This window comes from Muscardinus avellanarius (genome assembly GCF_963383645.1).
Source record: "Muscardinus avellanarius genome assembly, chromosome: 2".
Lineage (NCBI taxonomy): Eukaryota > Metazoa > Chordata > Mammalia > Rodentia > Gliridae > Muscardinus > Muscardinus avellanarius.
In genome coordinates, this window is record NC_137787.1 from 202249478 (window position 1) to 202266935 (window position 17458).

The following is a 17458-nucleotide window of genomic DNA, read 5'->3' on the forward strand; positions in this document are numbered from 1 at the left end:
GTTGCTCACTGGTTCCTGGCGTGGCTACCTGCCGTCGGTAGTGATCAGGTCCTCGTGCCTGTCCTCACCTGGTTACTTACCTAGACCTTCTCGAGCTGATCTGGTGCTCCTCAGGAGCTGTGGGCCATGTGAGGAGCCTGGCCACCCTGTGCTGGGACCTCCCTGTCCAGCCCAGCCCAGCCCAGCCTTCCAGCTCTGCCTCTAACCGGCCACGCCGGGCTCCTCTGAGACCCAGGACACACCTCGAGCAGGCAGGAGGCCTCTGGGGTGGGAAGGGGCCTTGAACTCCCCAGCACCCACCTGGGCCACCCCCACCACTCACCCCTGGGAATGGGGCAGTGCGGAACTACTGGCCGCAGGTGCTACCAATGTGCTCTGGCTGGCACCCCCTAGGGCAGGGGGCCCACTGCCCCTGAGCGGGCTGTGGCAGCGTGCAGGTCACCCTGAACAGGGCTGTATGAATGTGTGGGGTCACCCTCAGCTGGGCCCCCCATTGAGGATACAGAGGTCACCCATTGAGCATGTGGGTCGCCCTGAGCTGGGCTGGGTGCACATGCAGGGTCACCCTGAGCTGGCCCCCGTTGAGCGTGTGGGGTGCACAGGCTCCATCCCTTAGCAGGTCACTATGGCAACCCCGGCACATGCAGCTCAGCCCTGGCTTTAATTAGCACCCTCTGGGGGGGTCTTTGCAAATCCTGGGTCAGGCCTCAGCCCAGGCACTGAACTCCACATCTCTGGGCTGAGTCTGCCCAGAAGTTTCTGGAACTCTTTTGGTGACTCACCACCCCCAGAGCAGGGGCGCAGAGTGCTGAGACATGGCTGGAGGGGTGCAGAGCTTCTCTGTCCTCTCTCCTTGGCCAGCCACAGCCGTACACCACCTCTAGGCCCTGAGCTGAAACTCAGAAACCCAGCCTGCCTTCGGCAGTAGAATCCACGCAGAATCCCCATGTTCTCCAAGTGTTCTATACAGTTTGCATTTTGCGTAACTCTGCTAAGCAAAGTTTAAAAGTGCTAGTACAAAAACTCTCATAAAAGTTAAGCCCTGGACAGAGCCTTGTGTAAACAGATTTTGCAAGCTTAGGAAAAGTCAGTGTGAACAGCGCTGCTTCCCAGAACCAGGCTGAGGGCCGTCCCGGGGGCCAGGCGAGTCTGCACACTGCCCGCGCCCCTGGGCCCTGGTGGCCCGGGCCCTCCTGCAGGAAGGCGGTGGCCACCCAGGTCCAGGCTGGGATGGGAGGAGACTCCAGGGTCCTGTCCCAACCCACGGCAGACCCAGGCCTGGATTCCTGCTTCTAGGGATCAGTGGCTGTCTGGGTCCAGGGAGAACTCTGAGGGAGGTTTACAAACACCCCCACCTTGGCTGTTACTGTCTGGCCCTCGCTGTTGGCTGCGCTCACTGGGTGGCCTCGGGCCTCAGGAATGTCTCATGCATGAAAGGAAACTGAGTCACCTCAGTGAGGGCAGGTGCCCTTCCTCACCCACTGGGTCCAGACAGAGGCGTCTGGCACAGGAGGTTCTGGAGGGTCAGTGAGACACAGGGCCGTTGCTAGCTGCTCTGCAGTGGATCATGGTAGGCCTGGTGAGTCTTGAACTCATGGTGGGGTTGAAGCCTCTGCTCTGCTGACTCCTGTGTGACCTTCGATGACTCACCTCCCTCTCTGAGCATTGTTTCCTTCAACAGCGAAATGGTGCAAATGAACTGAACCCACGTCTCTGCTGCCGCCAGAGCTTCCCTTAGGGGCCATCTTTGTGTAGGACAGTAGTGCTGAAGGCGAGCCCCTGATGGCAGAGCCAGCCAGGACGAGGGTGGCAAGGAGGGAGAGTTACTTTTTTCTGCTGAGAGTGAAGGAATGTGCGCAGTACTGGGCGTCCCCCCCGGCCACGGCGGAGTCAGCTCGGTTGCACCCAGAGTCTCTTAGCAGCAGGAGGAAGGGTTGGGTTCGGGGTTCTACAGTTCCAGGAACTTAGAGGGGCAGGGAGGCCTGACCCAGCCTGGGGGTCCAGCCCAGAGCTGCCCAGAGCTGCAGGCGGCAGGTGCGGGGTTCTGGAGCAGAGGAGTGGCAGGCAGTTTGAAGGTCTGCTGGCTTCAGTGCACGCCCACTGCTGCAAAGGAGAATAAACCAGGAGGCGGCTTCATGGGGGGGGGGCAGCCTTCGCCAGCGCCATCCTGGAAGGAGCTCTCCATACGGGCCTGGGGTTCAATTCCCAATTTGGAGGGATCCTTGCCACCCCAGCCGCCACGGTGGCCACTGGCCAGGCAGGTGCCATCGTGTGGATCAAAGTCAGGGGAGAGAGGACGCTAGGCGGAAGGGCCTCAGAGCTCTGCATGCACCGGCTTTCCCAAGTCTTGAATGCTCCAGCACTCCCCACAGGACAGACAGGCGACCGGTGCCCAACACCACCGCTGGGAAGCACAGGAGCCTCGTGCCTCGCCGCTGAGTCGGGGTCCTGCACACATGTTTAACTGCACCCCAACACCAGGGGACGGAGGTAGCCATGCCCCCAGGAAAGCCGGTGGCTTGAAGGGCCCAGGTCGACGAGGCTAGCCTCCGAGGTTGGTGCTTCCAAGAACCTGAGGGGCATCAGTGCAGGGACAGAGCTGCGGCCTCATCACACGCCCTTGAGCAGGAGTGAAATCACTGCAGCTGGGGGAACTACAGGGAGAGGAAGGGGACAGATGGAGAGAGAGCCACGTCCACCATGAGTGGCTCCTGGGCGACCAGAAGCAGCCAATGCGCAGCGGGGGCTAGGGCAGGATTTTTCCGCAGTGCTGAGTGTGGCTCTGGGCTTAGTGGAACACTCCTCACTGCAGACCTGGCTGGGTTGATCTGGTGCTGGGGTGGGTAGGGGCGGGACCTGGGAGAACTGCAGGAGCTGGGCGTGGTGCCCCACAGAGGTGGCTGAGTGTGGTGGGAGGGAAACGGCCTGGCCAGGGATCTCCCACGCAGACAGGGTACTGGACAACAGTCTATATCAGACGGGATCCCAGTCCTTACTTCCTAGAGATTGATTTCCAACAGGAAGCCCCTGGGAGCACCAGGGGCTTGTTCAGGAGGCGGGGGTCCAAGGTGAAAAAGAGTTACATTCCAGAGAAAGGGTCTGGAAAGGGCCGCTTGCCCCAGCTGGGAAGAGGTGTTGGACAAGGAGCCCCTCCAGCAGAGGGCTGCAGCACTCCATGTCCAGAGCTGGGACGGGCCCAGGCTTCCATGGCAGGTTCTGTTCATCCTGGCAAGCACACCAGGAGAGCGTCTCCTCTCACCACCCCTAGTGCTGACCCCTGCTGGAGACTTTCCCTGGGGCCCAGTGACCTAGGAGGAGGCCGTCTCCCACAGCGACTCTAGCTCCATCTCTTGTCCAGAGGCTGGGTCCGATCTCCTGTCCCGTCTGTTTCCCTGCCCTGCTCATTCTAATCCAGCTCCCTAAGAGGACCACGCCTCCTGACCGCACGGTCCTCCCACGGGGAGCTGCTCCCTGGCCCACTGCCTCCCCCTGGGGCTTCCCTGTGCCCCCGACCTTGGCGTAGTGGTGTGTGAGTTGGTCGTGGAGCAAATGGCCTTCACTGGCCCAGGGAGAGGTGAGCTGAGCACTACAGCCACTGCGGGGCTGACCGTGCCCCTCTCCTCTCCCCATGGCCGTCCCCCACCCCTGCCATGGCTGACAGATCAGGAATGAGCAGCTCGGGGCCCGGGGCCTCCCTAGCTGGATGTGTGACTGTTCCTAAGATGTCCTGGGCTCAGGACCCCAGGACAAGGTCCACACTGATCCAGGCCCCCTCTCCAGGAGAAAAGCAGAAAGTCAGGCTTGTGTGTAAGCAGGAGCGGCCACAGTTGGAGAAGAGACTCTGACGATGACCAGAGAGAATCTGTGGAAGAGAGAATCCACTCACGGGTGCTTCAATGTTAGATATATTTTGCCACAATTAAACATGCTTGGTTCAAAAAGCTACCAGTTTAGTGAGGCCCTCAGCAAGACCATGTCTCAAATTAAAAAATGAAATAGGACGAGGGGAGGAGCTCAGATCTAGAATGCTCCCGGGGTTTTCTTTTTTCTTTTCTTTTCTTTCTTTTTTTTTTTTTTTTTTGTGGTACTGGGGTTCCTGGAAACCCTTCTACCTCCGGGCTACACTCCCAGACCTATTTTTATTCTTTTTTATTTGGAAACAGGGTCTCTTAAACCAGTGCGGCTGGCTTCGAACCTGCGCGATCCTCCTGTCTCTGCCTCCCAAGCGCGGGGATTACAAGCGTGCGCCACCACGCCCGGCAACTCCCAGGGTTTAATCCCCCAGTATTCTCCCCACAAAAGAGCCACCAGTGATCTAAAAAAAAGCAAAAAAAAAAAAGTATCCGGCAGCCCAGTCCACAGAACCTAGGGGTCAGGGCCCAGGGCCCAAGGCGATTCAAGCTTCTGCAAGGTGTGTCCACGCTGCAGTGCTCACGTTAGACCAACTGGCAGAGAAGCAACTGTACAATCAGATCATGGGGTGCCCGGAGGGCCGCACATGCTACCTCTGCTGAGGATGCCCCAGTACTCGGAGTCACGCAGGGAAGGGGCCTTGACCTGAGGAAGGAGAACCCCTCCCCATGACTCAGAGGTGATGGGGCAGCTCTTAGCCGGGAGTCGGGGGTCAGTTGCTGCAGGGGACAAGGATGACAGTCGGGCTAGATTCTAGTGTTTTGGAGGTTTGTTATAGGACTTCTGGTCTGAAGGAGCTCTCCCGAAAGGGCAGACAGAAACAATTAAACCACCGTATATGATCTTCTCCCTCAAGATTCCCATGCAGACGCCCACCTCAGGAAGTAGCCCTGGGAGGTGCCTGGGCAGCGGCCTCAGGAGGAGACTGGAGGCCAAGGAGCCCCCACCCCACCACGTGGGCACGCACGAGCCAGCGCCTCTGTGACCCCTGGGCTCTCACCAGGCATAGACTCCACGGCACCTTGGTCCTGGGTTCCAGCTACAGATCTGCGAGCAACATCTGCTTGTGCTCTGTCCTGGCAGGGAGTGGGCTGAGCAGCACACCAGACACCGGCCACGTTCCAGGCGCAGAGCAAGCCCCATGGACAGCCGGAAGAGAGGAGAGGCCAAAGACACCACGCCTCTGCTCTCTTCTAGCTTGCTTTGGAGAGCTTTGTTCTAGCTAGCAGCTACAGCACTTTTAGGACCACGGTCTCTCCACATCGAGTCTCTTCCCAACATTTGGAAGTAAAGCAGCAAGTTCTTCCTTCTGCCAGAAAGGGCCGCATCTGGGCAGCAGATGATGGCCCGCAAGCCCAGCCCAGCCCTTGAGATGAAGCTGTATTGGTACGGCGTGTGTACACGTGTGTGTGCACTGGCATCTGTGGAGGCAGAGCCGAGTGCTCCTGGCAGACCCTTTGGCACAGTAAAACAAGGTGCTCTTGTGAGAGAAAGTTTGCTGACCCTAGAGACCCACCTAAGCCCTGTTCCCTCTGGCTCAGGGCCCCCACCCGTCTGCCACTCTGCCTCATAGCTTCAGACGGGCGTGCGTGTGCACACAACACGCACACACACACACACACACACACTCTCACACACACAAACGCACACACAGGCTTCGCCCAGACTGTGGCCTGGACTCTCTCCTCCCACTCCTGTGTGCAGGTATCTGCCCCAAGGCAGCCTCAGGGACCAGCTGTCCTGCGAATCACCAGCCCCCCTCTCGGCCCCCTCCTAGCCTGTCCCTGTCCCCACACAGCCAGACTGACGCTCCTGTGCCGTCCCTCCTGCCCGGGGCAGGGCCCAGTGCTGGACGACAGTGCAGGGAGAGAAGCCACCTGCGTGGTTATGGTGCCTGGAGCTGCCGGCAGCCCATCCCCCCCCCCAGTTGGTTTCCCATCAGCCCCTGCATGGCCTCCTGCCCTTCCTCCCAGGGCCGCAGCCTCCCAAGCCGTCCTGAGGCCGACTCCTTCAGCCGTCACGATCTGCCCTCTCCTCTCTCCAACTGCCACACAGTGCAGGGGAAGCACACATTGTCTGACTGTTTTCCACTCGACCCCCAATATCCAGGCCTGCGGGGCGCTCAGCGCTGCCCCTGTGTCCTCTGAGGTTGTGGATGGAGTGCCTCGCGGACCTGGACTTTGGCTGTTTGCAGACCTCGTCCTGCTTGGGCCGGCTGGCTCTGGGTCAGCATGGCCGGCGGTGTCCGGCTGCTCCAGGGCCTTGTCCTCCTCCTCCTCCTCCAGCGGGCAGAGCTGTCAGGTAGGCTCCTGGTTCTCAACCCCACTGTCTGTCCTTCCCCACACAGCTGTGGTGGTCTGTAGGTGATGCTTTTCCTAGGAACCGGGAGACCAAGGGACCAGGCCCAACCTGACACTCCCTAAAAAGCCCTGTCTGGGTTTGTCCTCACCTGGTGACACCGTATAAAAATGACTCTGTGTCCCTGGGTCCTCCAAGAGCCATGTGGAGCCGGGCAAGAGGGAGGCGGGAGCACTGGGGTGCAGTGGGCTGAGGAGGGGCAGCCCTGGGAGGCAGGCGGTGCAGAGGCAGTGAGGATGGCAGAGGGTGCAGACCCCAGCCCAGTGGGCACGTCGACCCAGCCCGGTGGGCATGTCCACCCAGCCCGGTGGGAACGCAGACCCCAGCCCAGTGGGCACATTCACCCAGCCCGGTGGGAACGTAGACCCCAGCCTGGTAGGCACGTCCACGCAGCCCGGTGGGAACATAGACCCCAGTCCGGTGGGCACGTCCACCCAGCCCGGTGGGAACGCAGACCCCAGCCCGGTGGGCACGTCCACCCAGCCCGGTGGGCACGTCGACCCCAGCCCAGTGGGCATGTTCATCCCAGCCCGGTGGGAATGCATACCCCAGCCCAGTGGGCACATCCACCCAGCCCAGTGGGAACGTAGACCCCAGCCCAGTGGGCATGTCCACTCAGCCCAGTGGGCACATCCAGCCCAGCTGGAGGGAGGGAGGTGCATCTCTGCTGTGTGTGACAAAGCCGTCCCATTACTGGAGCTGGCTGCCTGGTTTTCCTTCAGGGACTCTCAGCCCTGTAGAAGACGGTTCCCAGGGTCTCTGTACCCTCCTTACTCAAGACAGTAATGCTCCTCTGGGGAGACCTAGGATGGAGCAATGACGTTTCACAGATTCCCCACCAAACACAGGTGGTGGCCAGCTTTGTAAATGGCAGCTCCAAGCCAGGCATGGTGGCGCACGCTTGTAATCCCAGTACTTGGGAGGCTGAGACAGGAGGATCAAAGGTTTGAGGCCAGCTTCAGCTACTTAGTGAGCCCCCCCACACACAACTTAGTGCTTCAAAACAAAGAAAAAAATAGGGCTTGGGGAGTAGCTTGGAAGAATAAAAATTAGGGCTTGGGGTGTAGCTCCGAAGTAGAATGCCCCTGGGTTCAATCTCCAGTACCGCAAAAAATGGCAGCCTCATCTGTCCAGTTCTGCAGCTGGACACTCCCACCCTCCTCTCCCACTCCGTCCCCAGTCCCGGGGGCTCGCTGCATCCACGCGTGGCCCTGGGCTCCTCTGTAAAGGGCCAGCGTGGCCCCTCCGCTCCCGGCGCGGGCCTGCGAGCCCACTGACTCCCTGCTCATCCCATCTGCAGTGTTTCTCTCAGCTTGCAGAGCCAGTGGAGTTCTGGCAAGACACAAGCGTGCTGGCTTCCATCTCCTGGAAGAGCTCTTTGAGGGAAATTTGGAAAGAGAATGTTATGAAGAAATCTGCGTCCACGAAGAAGCAAGAGAAGTTTTTGAAGACGACGCGGCCACGGTGGGTACGCCCTCCCTGTGCACGCGCCCGTCACTCAGGCGCCGGCGCCTTGGCTGGCGCCTGCCAGGACACACACGACCTGCCAGCGTTCCTCACCCAGCCGCATGGCAGAACCCTGGCCTCGCGGGGCAGAAAGTGCCCTCGATCCTCGGCCGCAGCTGGGCCCGTGCCAGACTCCAGGTCAGGCAGACCCAGGGCACGGCCTGGCCTGCCCGCCACGGCCGAGGGGAGAGACTGTCAAGATGTCAAAAATGTAGAAAGTACAAGATCTCTCTAAATAGTAAGAAAACTCCTCATAACCTATACTTTGGATTAAGTAAACGATTTTCTCACAATGTGATAACATATATTTTCTAGATAAACACAGGCAGGAGTGTGCCATTTTTAACTACTCATAATCTTATCAGAAGACAAGGGAGGCGGGTCAAAACCTGAGAGGTGGACTATTAGCATGTCAATATTTCAAAATACAGTAGCAAAACATTTCCTGAAGATTTCCCAGGCTGAGGGTGTGGTTCAGGAATAGAGTGCTTGTCTAGCAGGTGCAAGGCCCTGGGTTCCATCTCTAGCACACAAATAAAATAAAATAGGGAAGTAGGTTCCCCAGTTTTACATATAAATGTAGCAATAATTAAAACCCATTCTGAATAAAATGTTGGCCTACTTCTCTCTATATATATTGGTGCTGGGGATCGAACTTAGGAGTGTTCTAGCTCTGAGCTATACGCCCAGCCCATTTTAATTTTAAAAAAGGGCTTTACTGTCAGGTGTGGTGGTGCACACCTGTAATCCCAGTATATATGAGATTGAGACAGGAAGATCTCGGGTTTGAGGACAGCCTCAGAAACTTAGCAAGACTCTGAGAAACCTAGTGAGACCCTATTTCCAAACAAAACTAAAAAGGGCTGAAGGTGCGCTGGGCGTGATGGCGCACAGTTGGAATCCCAGTGCTTGGGAGGCTGAGACAGGAGGATTGTGAGTTCGCAGTCAGCCTCAGTTACTTAGTGAGGCCCTCTGCAACTCAGTGAGACCTTGTTTCAAAATAAAGAGTTAAAAATAGGGCTGGGGGTATAGCTCGGAGGTAGAATGCCCCTGGGTTCCATCCCCAGTACTGTAAAAAAAAGAAAGAAAAAAAAGGGTTGAATGTGTAGCTTGGAGGTAGAATGCCTCTGGTTTCAATCTCTAGTAAAACACACACACACACACACAGTCTCTCATCTACAAAAGTTGGCTTCAAAACTTCCTCTGTCTTCTAAATTTTTTTATATTAAAGTTTCTCCAATGCTGTATATAAGAGGGTTCTTCTGAAACTGACTGTCCTTAGTACAGCTAAGAGAAATTCCTAAAGCATGTGGAGAGGCGAGGAGTTTGCACTGACCTCGGTCTTTGCTTCCCGTCCAGGGAGAGCCGCTCTCACCATCCCCAGGAGCCCAGCATGTCTGGGCTGTGCCGCGCCTGCACGCCCCTCTCTAGGCTTTGGGGCCCGTGGCTCTCCTCCCGTCAGGAAGCCAGCCCATGCTGACTCCCCCCCCCCCAAACTCGAATGGCTTCTAACAAAGAGGAAGGTGATGGCATTGTCACTTGGGCACGTTTCTACAGAGTGAGGCCACAAGACTGTCCAGGAGGGAGGTGGCACCGGGGCTGTGCCCTGATTCCACAGTGTGTCCACGATGCCCACTGTCAGCTTCCCTCAATGGGGCTGTGGTAGCACACTGGAGGACTGCATGTTACATACATGTTAGGTCAACAGAAACGTAATACACATGAGTAGGTATGAACAATGCATACCCTTTGCCTCCACCAATGTCCACCTGTTGGGTAAATAAAAGCAACATTTTCTTACCTTCAAGTCCTGCTATAAGAGGGAAAATGAAGGCCACGCTGGTAACGTGTTTACATTCTGTCTTCTCAGGATGAATTCTGGAGTCAGTACTGGGGTGAGTAGTTCCCCTCTCTCCTGGGTATGACTCCCTCTCCTGCCTCCAGGTGAAGCCTGGATAGCTCGTATTGGAATTCCAGGACCAGGACCAGTGTTGGCTCGGGAAGGCGCTAGCCAGTGCTCCTGAGCCCTCAGGACAAGCGAGCGGGATCCCAGTGCTGTGCCCGTGAAACCGCGAGGCAGCACCGGGCTCTACCTACCCAGCATCTGGGCAGCTCCCGGCTCCTCATCTGCCCTGCAGCAGCCCCTCCCGTCTGTGAGCTCAGGGCAGGGAGGGGAGTCCCAGAGCTGCCCCTCCGTCTGTGAGCTCAGGGCAGGGAGGGGAGTCCCAGAGCTGCCCCTCTCTCTGGGCCTCAGGGGCTCATGGTGGATTCATGCTGCACAAAGGTCAGAACTCCCTCTAAATGCTGGAGAGCTTTGACCACGCATGAGTGGTTTGGGAACTGCTTGCTGGATGTTCCCGGGAGGTACACAGGGTGGACAGTGGCAGAAAGAGGCAATGTGACAGAAAGCAGGACCATGTGGGGTGACAGCACAGGGGATTCATCCTGCGGTGAGAAGGGGCACAGCTGTGCCCACCTTCCAGCAGGCCTGGTGACTGGGCAGAGAGGGGAGGGGCACACAGAGGTGGTGGAGAGGGCCAAGGGGCAAGGGGGACATGGTGCGGGGGGCAGGGGAAGGCCCAGGATGGCCAGCGCGGCAGAGGCTCCAAAGCCTGGCCCTCTCCCCGCAGGCGGCACCCCATGCGTCTCCCAGCCCTGCCTCAACAATGGGTCCTGCCATGATGGCATCCGCGACTACGCCTGCACCTGCTCCCCTGGCTATGAGGGCCGGAACTGCGAGATGGGTGAGACCTGCCTGGCTGCACCCCACAGGGCCTGTGAGCCCAGACCTGCATGCCCCAGAGAAACTTCTCTTCCAGTCAGAATCTCCACCAGAAACCACATCCTAGTGCTGGCTGCATCCTGCGGCCTGGCCCCCTCCTGCCTCCCCAAGGGCTGGCGAGCACGTGGCAGACAGGGAGGACTCAAAGCTCCATCCACAGCAGTCCTTTCCTGTGCCCAATGCCCTCATGGGATGGAGGAAGCCAGTCTCCTGTCGATAATTATCAGCCATGTTAACCAAGAGGCGCTGACCCCGTTGGTGCCTCCCGTCAATGGGAGTCCATTTTGCTGGGGGCAAATATTTCCAGCCCAGATCCCCTCTGGAGCACATATTCCACACCCTCTGCCTCCCTGGCAGCCCCAAGTGACGGTGCTTCACAGGACACCAGCCTGCCCTTCGCTACCCAGCCACCCCAGCGTCTCCAAATCCCGAGAGCCAGCCCCACACAGCACTGGGACCAACAGTCCACATTGGCCCTCCTGGCCTCCCTGCCTTTCCTTTTCAGCTAAGAATGAGTGTCACCTAGAAAGGTCTGATGGGTGCCAGCACTTCTGCCACCCCGGGCAGGTATCCTACGCTTGCAGCTGTGCAGAGGGCCACAAGCTTGGAGAGGACCGCAAATCCTGCTCTCCGGACGGTGAGCGCCCGCCCGTCCCTGCCCTGTCCTGCCTGGGGTGCTGAGCGCTCCTGTGCCTGGGCACTGGCAGAGCACGTGACCGCCACCCACCCCAGACCTGCCGGCCTTCTGTTACCTGCACATGCGCACCCAGAGCGGGGGCTGAGTCCACTCTGCTCTAGTGCGTGACTCAGCTCAGCTTCGTTTGGATGGAGCCAGGAATAAACCCCGTGTTTCCTCCAAAGACACTGACCTTTTCGTGTTGCCTTTGCAAACCAAGGGAAGTGTGCCTGTGGGGTCCTGCCCCCTGGAGGCGACGAGACCCCCGAGGGAAGCGGCCAGCGTCCACGCGGGTTCCCGTGGCAGGTAACACGCGCTTTACAAACGCGAGGGATTCTGCTGTGCTGTCATCCCAACCTCTAGCCAATGGGAAGGTGGTGAGCAGTGCGTCGGGCGCTGTGATCGTGTGCTTCACTCCCAGCACTTCCCAGCCTTGAACCCAGGACGGGGCCGCCTTCACTATTTGCTCAAGTGAAAAGCAAGGCCTCGCCGCAGCGGCTCTGCAATGCAGGCACCTAGTTGGTCCTCCGGTGGCCGCCGCTGCCCGGCCAAACCGAGAGGCAGAGGACTCCGCACAGCCCAGCTCCCAACCTCCGGGCTGGACTCCAACGCCTCTGTTTTGTTTCCTAAATTTCTTTCTTTGGCATTTTTTCCTTTTGTCTTGCTTGCCTGACCTAGAAATTGCACATTCTATCTCTATGTATTTAAAGGGGGTCTTTTTTTTTTTTTTGGACTGGGGATCGAACCCAGGGCGGTGCACCTGCCAGGCAAGCGCTTTGCCACTGAGCTACACCCCAGCCCTGTCTCTATGTATTTAATGATTAGCTTTAACATAGCAAGATGCAAACAGTGATTCTCCTCCCAGATCGGTCCAAGCACCACTTCCACCAGCCATTTTGGCCACCATTTTATTTCTGTTGACAAATGGGAATAGAGCAGGGGGTCTTGCTAGGTTGATGACTCTCACCACTTGCTAAGCTTGTCCGAGAACTAATTTATTTATTTATTTATTTATTATTTATTTATTTATGTGCTTATTTTTTGCAGTGCTGGGGATTGAACCCAGGGGCCTTCTACCTCTGAGCCACAACTCCATCCCAATTTTTTGTTCTTTATTTTGAAACAGGGTCTCACTAAGTTGCAGCCTCACTAAGTAGCTGAGGTTGTTTGTAAACCACGATCCTCCTGTCTCAGCCTCCTGAATGCTGGGATTACAAGTGTGCACCACCAAGCCAGGCTTGCTTTTTATTTTTTAATAAGTCCACAAAAAAAATCTTTTTTGTGGTACTAGGGATAGAATCCAAGGTCATTCTACCTCCAAGATACACCCCAACCCCATTTTATTTAATTTTTAAAGGGGGTCTCACTACTTGCTAAGCTTGTCCGAGAACCTGCGATCCTCCTGTCTCAGCCTCCCAAGTACTGGGATCACAGGGGCACCACCACACCCAGCTGAAGTCTTGTGTTCATTCTGGTTTTATTCCTGCCCTTGGCTTTGATTTCCCTGCTTTCCACCTTGCTTGCCTCGTAGGACCCTCCGGCAGGCCCTTTCCTTCTGCCTGAGTGTGTCCCTGAGATGGCCTTGCCGGCTCAGAGGTGTCTGCCATGTACGAATCTGTCATTTTCCAGGAGCCATGCTGATATAGTAAGAGCAGAGGAACTAAATGTGACGCCATGCTTGAGCCAATGTGTATCTAGATGCCATTTCTACATGGAGGAGGCACAGACACCGCCTTGTATTCCTGCTCTTCCCTCTGTACCTTCAGGCCTGTTGTCTTACTCTGAGTGTGCTCTCAGTTGGACCGGTCACCGGTGCAATGCGTGGCGGCTTGGCTGTATGGGCGGCAGGGCTTACGAGCTCCTTCAGTGAGGCCTGAGGCCTGAGGGCGTGCGTGGCTGTGGGCGCATGCGTGCAGAAGCTGTCCCGCGGTCTCCCCGGCTTGCACAGAGAGCAACAGATGAAGGGCAGCAGCCCGCCCAGCAGGTCTTCACAAACACACGATGCCTGGATGAGGCTGTGGTGGCCCTGAGAAACTCAGGCTTTGCTTGCTATCTTCCATTTTATGAAGCTACTGAAAAGCACAACGTGCTGGACGTGGGGGCACACGCTTGTCATCCCAGCACTCGGGAGGCTGAGACAAGAGGATGGTGGTTCAGCCTCAGCTACTGAGTGAGGCCCTCTGCAACTCAGACCCTGTTTCAAAATAATAAAGAATTGGGCTGGGCGTGTAGCTTGGAGGTAGAATGGCCCTGGGTTCCATCCCCATCCCCAGTACCAAAAAAAAAAAAAAAAAAAAAAAAAAAAGGAAATCATAACATTCCAGAGCCGGAAGCATTCACGTGCCTACTTGAGTGCTTAATTTCACTGAATCCTCACGTTGACCTAATTTTCCCCTTTCGGTGGTAGTATCCCATGATACCCTTTGCTCTGAAATCTCCGTTATCTGTACTGATAAGACATTGCAGCTTTCTCTTGCCAGTGTTGGCCTAGTGTTTTTCATAATTGTCTACTTTTAGCCTATTTGTACTTTTGTATTTAAAACACTTTTACAAGCCGGGCGTGGTGGCGCATGCTTGTAATCCCAGCATTCGGGAGGCTGAGACCTGGAGGATCACGGTTCGCGGACAGCCTCAGCTACTTAGTGAGGCCCTCTGCAACTCAGTGAGACCCGGTTTCAAAATAAAGAATAAAAAATAGGGCAGGGGGTGTAGCTCAGAGGTCAAATGCCCCTGGGTTCCATCCCCAGACCCGCAAAAAACAACAACAACAACAAAAAAAAAAACACTTTTACACATTTTTAAAAAGACAGTGTGCCCCTGGCTTTCGTTTCCATCTGATCCAACACACCTCTGCCTTTTAATTGGGCATTTGGGCCACCGTGCCCTTCTTGCGACTGCTGTGGAGTGTGTTCTCAGCGTGCTCTCCCCCGCCTCTGGGGTCCTGCACTCGCCTCCCCTGCTGCTTGCTGGTCCAGTGCTGCCTGCTGTCTGCAGCGGGTACCGCACGAAGCTTGTGCTCCCTGCATAGACTCCGCTCCTATGGACGTCCAAGCCACCTGTGCTTCTCTTAATTCTACGGAGATCCTCCTAAAGCAGCTGAGGTAACGAGAGTGCTTGCTGAGCAGGGCGCACAGTCCCCAGGCACGGCGGCTCCTCACCAGGTGCCTCTGGCCCTCCCCAGTCCTGCGTGAGGTCCAGCGTCTCCACGGCATGGTGTAGAGGTCTGCCCGCCACCTCCCGGCTCTGGGCGCAGCTTTGGGTGTCACAAGGGCTCTTCCTCCACTGCACCCTCTCCCTGCGGCCCTGGGTTCCATCCCCAACTACCTAACCATGATGATGAGCCTGCCGTAGCTCCCTTCCTGCTTCTGATGCTTAGGTCTGCAGACATTCTTGTGGCTGGACAGAGCATGTCCAGCTTGGGATACTTGGGACTGCTAACTCACTCAAATTCCAAAGATCTTCAGATTCTGGAAGACTTACGAAGACTTTACTGGTTGAATATCTCTAAAAACTCAAAATCCAATTTTTATTTTTTTTTGGTGGTACTAGGGTTCCTAGAAACCCTTCTACCTCCAGGCTACACTCCCAGACTATATATATATAGGCTTAGGCAGGAAGATTGCAGCTTCGAGGCCAGCCTCAACATAGTGAGGCTCTCAGCAATGTAGTGAGAACCTGTTTTCAAAAAATAAAAAGGGCTGGGGGTGTAGCTCAGAGGTTGAATGCCCTTAGGCTCAACCCCCAGCACCACACCAAAAATAAGCAAATAAATAAGTAGAAATACCTTTCTGAGCTAGGCTTCTTGGCACACGCTTGTAATTCCAGTACTTGGGAGGCTGAGATAGGAGGATTACGCAGGTTCAAAGCCAGCCTCCATTACTTAGTGAGGCTCTCAGCAACTCAGTGAGACCCTATTTCCAAATAATATATAGAATAGCTCTGGGAGTGTAGACCGGAGGTAGACGGCCCCTGGGTTCCATCTCTAGTACCACCAAAAAACAAAAACAAAAGCCTTTTTATCGTTTTGAAAATGATCCCCACTGCTCCATCGTCCCTGTCTGCTAACAGTCCTGAGTCCATTTGGGTTGCTTTTCTGTCATGGATCTTGTTTCCCTGTTTCTTAAGTGAGCCTGGTGGTCTTGGCTGGGTTGTAGACCTGGATTTTGCATGCTGTTGCTCTGGGCTGTGGGTAAGAGGCCTGAGGACAACTGGCCCCTTGGCATGTCCTTGTGAGATCTGCTGGTAGGACCAGACCAGTGCTCAGTCCAGCTCAGCTCTCCCCAGGACGCACAGCTGCCGGGTCCAGCCAGCCCCTGGCCACCTTCCCCATGCCGCCGGGGAACGAGGTCTGCTGCGGCCGCATGAGCCCCCAGCCCGTTTCCTCCAGTCCTTTGGGCAATTCTTCTCTGACTTGGAGGTTTCTTTCCCTATGCATACACACACACACACATGCACACACACACACACGCACACACACAAATGTGCTAATCATGCCCCCAGGCTCTCAGCTCTCACTAGGAATCGAGTCCACTGGGCTCTGCAGGTTGCGCGGGCCTGCTCTGCACCAAGGAGACTCAGCAGTCGCTGTGGTCAGCAAACCTGACCGAGCTGATGGTGCTAAAAGCCTCTGCCCCTGCACCTGTTCTCCAACAGGCAGGCCTCCACCCTGGCGGAAGGGGCCCCATTTCCAGCTGAGCGGGCTGGCTTGGCTGGTCAGCCATCTGCCATGGATCCTGCGCCCATTTATGGGGCTGGCGGAAGCTCGGGCCCCAGATCCTTCCCTACTTGACTTGACTGCCCCTGATTCTGCAAACTGCCACGACTATTGATTCTGTTTTGTTTTGTATTTTTAAAGGTCAAATTAACAAATTCTAATGGAAAAGACTTCTGCGGTGGCGTTATAATACATGAAAACTTTGTACTGACAACAGCAAAATGCTCACTATCACACAGTAATGTTAGCGTGAAAATAAGTGAGTACTTTTTCACTGGGAATAAAATGATCTTACACAGGAGCACAGTGAAAGGTTTTAAACTGGATTGTCTCTAATGCGAGATAGGACTGAACTTAGCTTCAGCGATACTGAGCTGCTTATAAAATCAGGGAGCACATGCTAAATACCCAACAGACAAAGCTAGCCACACTGAGCCCAGGGCGCCACAGCGCCTGGGGAGGTCACTTCACTGGCCCTAAAGCCGCCGCGGCGTGGGGCTGGTGACGGGCACAGGTGCAAGCCCTCCCCACCTACACAAGGGCAGGGAAGCCAGGCCCACGATAACCTGCCAGTGCGCTGTGACGAACCCCAAGGGTCTTAAAATAAACACAGCTTCACACTTCCTTCATGCATAAATATTTAGACTCCACAGTCAGGCGCCAACTCTCCTGAGCAGCCGCTCTCCCACCAGCTTGGAGAAGCCCCTCGTCACGCACTCTGATCGTCTCTGCAAAGCCTGTGGTATCTCACAATAAAAGAACTTCCTTTCAGTGTGCTAGAGGCCAAGGCATGGTCTGTCGGCAGATCACAGATGAACAAGGAGACGCTTGCCAGGTTCTAGGATTGCAGTATCAGCCTTAGCACGGGGCTCACTGGGAAACCAGTCGACTCCGCCCCTGATTCAGGTTGCTGTGATTTCAGATCCCGACCAAGCGGGCAAGGGTGTGCTGCGGATCGGGGTCCAGAGAGTCCACGTGCACATGCGGTATGATGAGGAGTCGGCGGAGAATGACATCTCGTTGCTCGAGCTGCAGCAGCCCGCGCGGTGTCCTGGCCTGGGGCTCCCCGTCTGCACCCCTGAGAGGGACTTTGCCGAGCAGGTCCTCATCCCGGGGACGGGGGGGCTCCTCAGCGGCTGGACACTGGATGACACCAGCTTGGGCAACACCCCAGCCAGGCTGCCGGTCACACACGTGGATGGGCGCGAATGTGGACGGGTCCTGAACGTGACCATCACGACTAGGATGTGCTGCGAGAGGGGCACCGGGGCAGCCGGGCGCTGGATGGAGGGGAGTGTTGTCACCAGAGGCCACAAGGGCACCTGGTTCCTCACAGGGATCCTGGGCTCGCCAGCCACGGAGGGGCAGGCACACACCTTCCTCCTCACCAAGGTCTCAAGATACTTGCTCTGGTTTAAGCAGATAATGAAGTAACAGAGACTCAGCAAGCAGGAGGGCGGGCTGGGGGGGCTCCAAACGCAGGTGCTGCTGTCCTGGAGCAAGGAGAGGC

At 56.4% G+C, this 17458-nt stretch overlaps 1 protein-coding gene across 1 annotated transcript; it reads left to right on the forward strand.

Annotated features, from left to right (window-relative positions):
- Nucleotides 1-6143: 6143 nt before the first annotated feature.
- PROZ (protein Z, vitamin K dependent plasma glycoprotein) lies at nt 6144-17382 on the forward strand (the record flags this gene model as incomplete). The annotated part of the gene is made up of 8 exons (XM_080689509.1): nt 6144-6213; nt 7571-7734; nt 9647-9671; nt 10407-10520; nt 11064-11195; nt 11455-11540; nt 16090-16207; nt 16871-17382. The coding sequence occupies 8 exons, from the start codon at nt 6144-6146 to the stop codon at nt 17380-17382; spliced, it is 1221 nt and encodes a 406-aa protein (XP_080545635.1).
- Between the last annotated feature and the right edge of the window lie 76 nt (nt 17383-17458).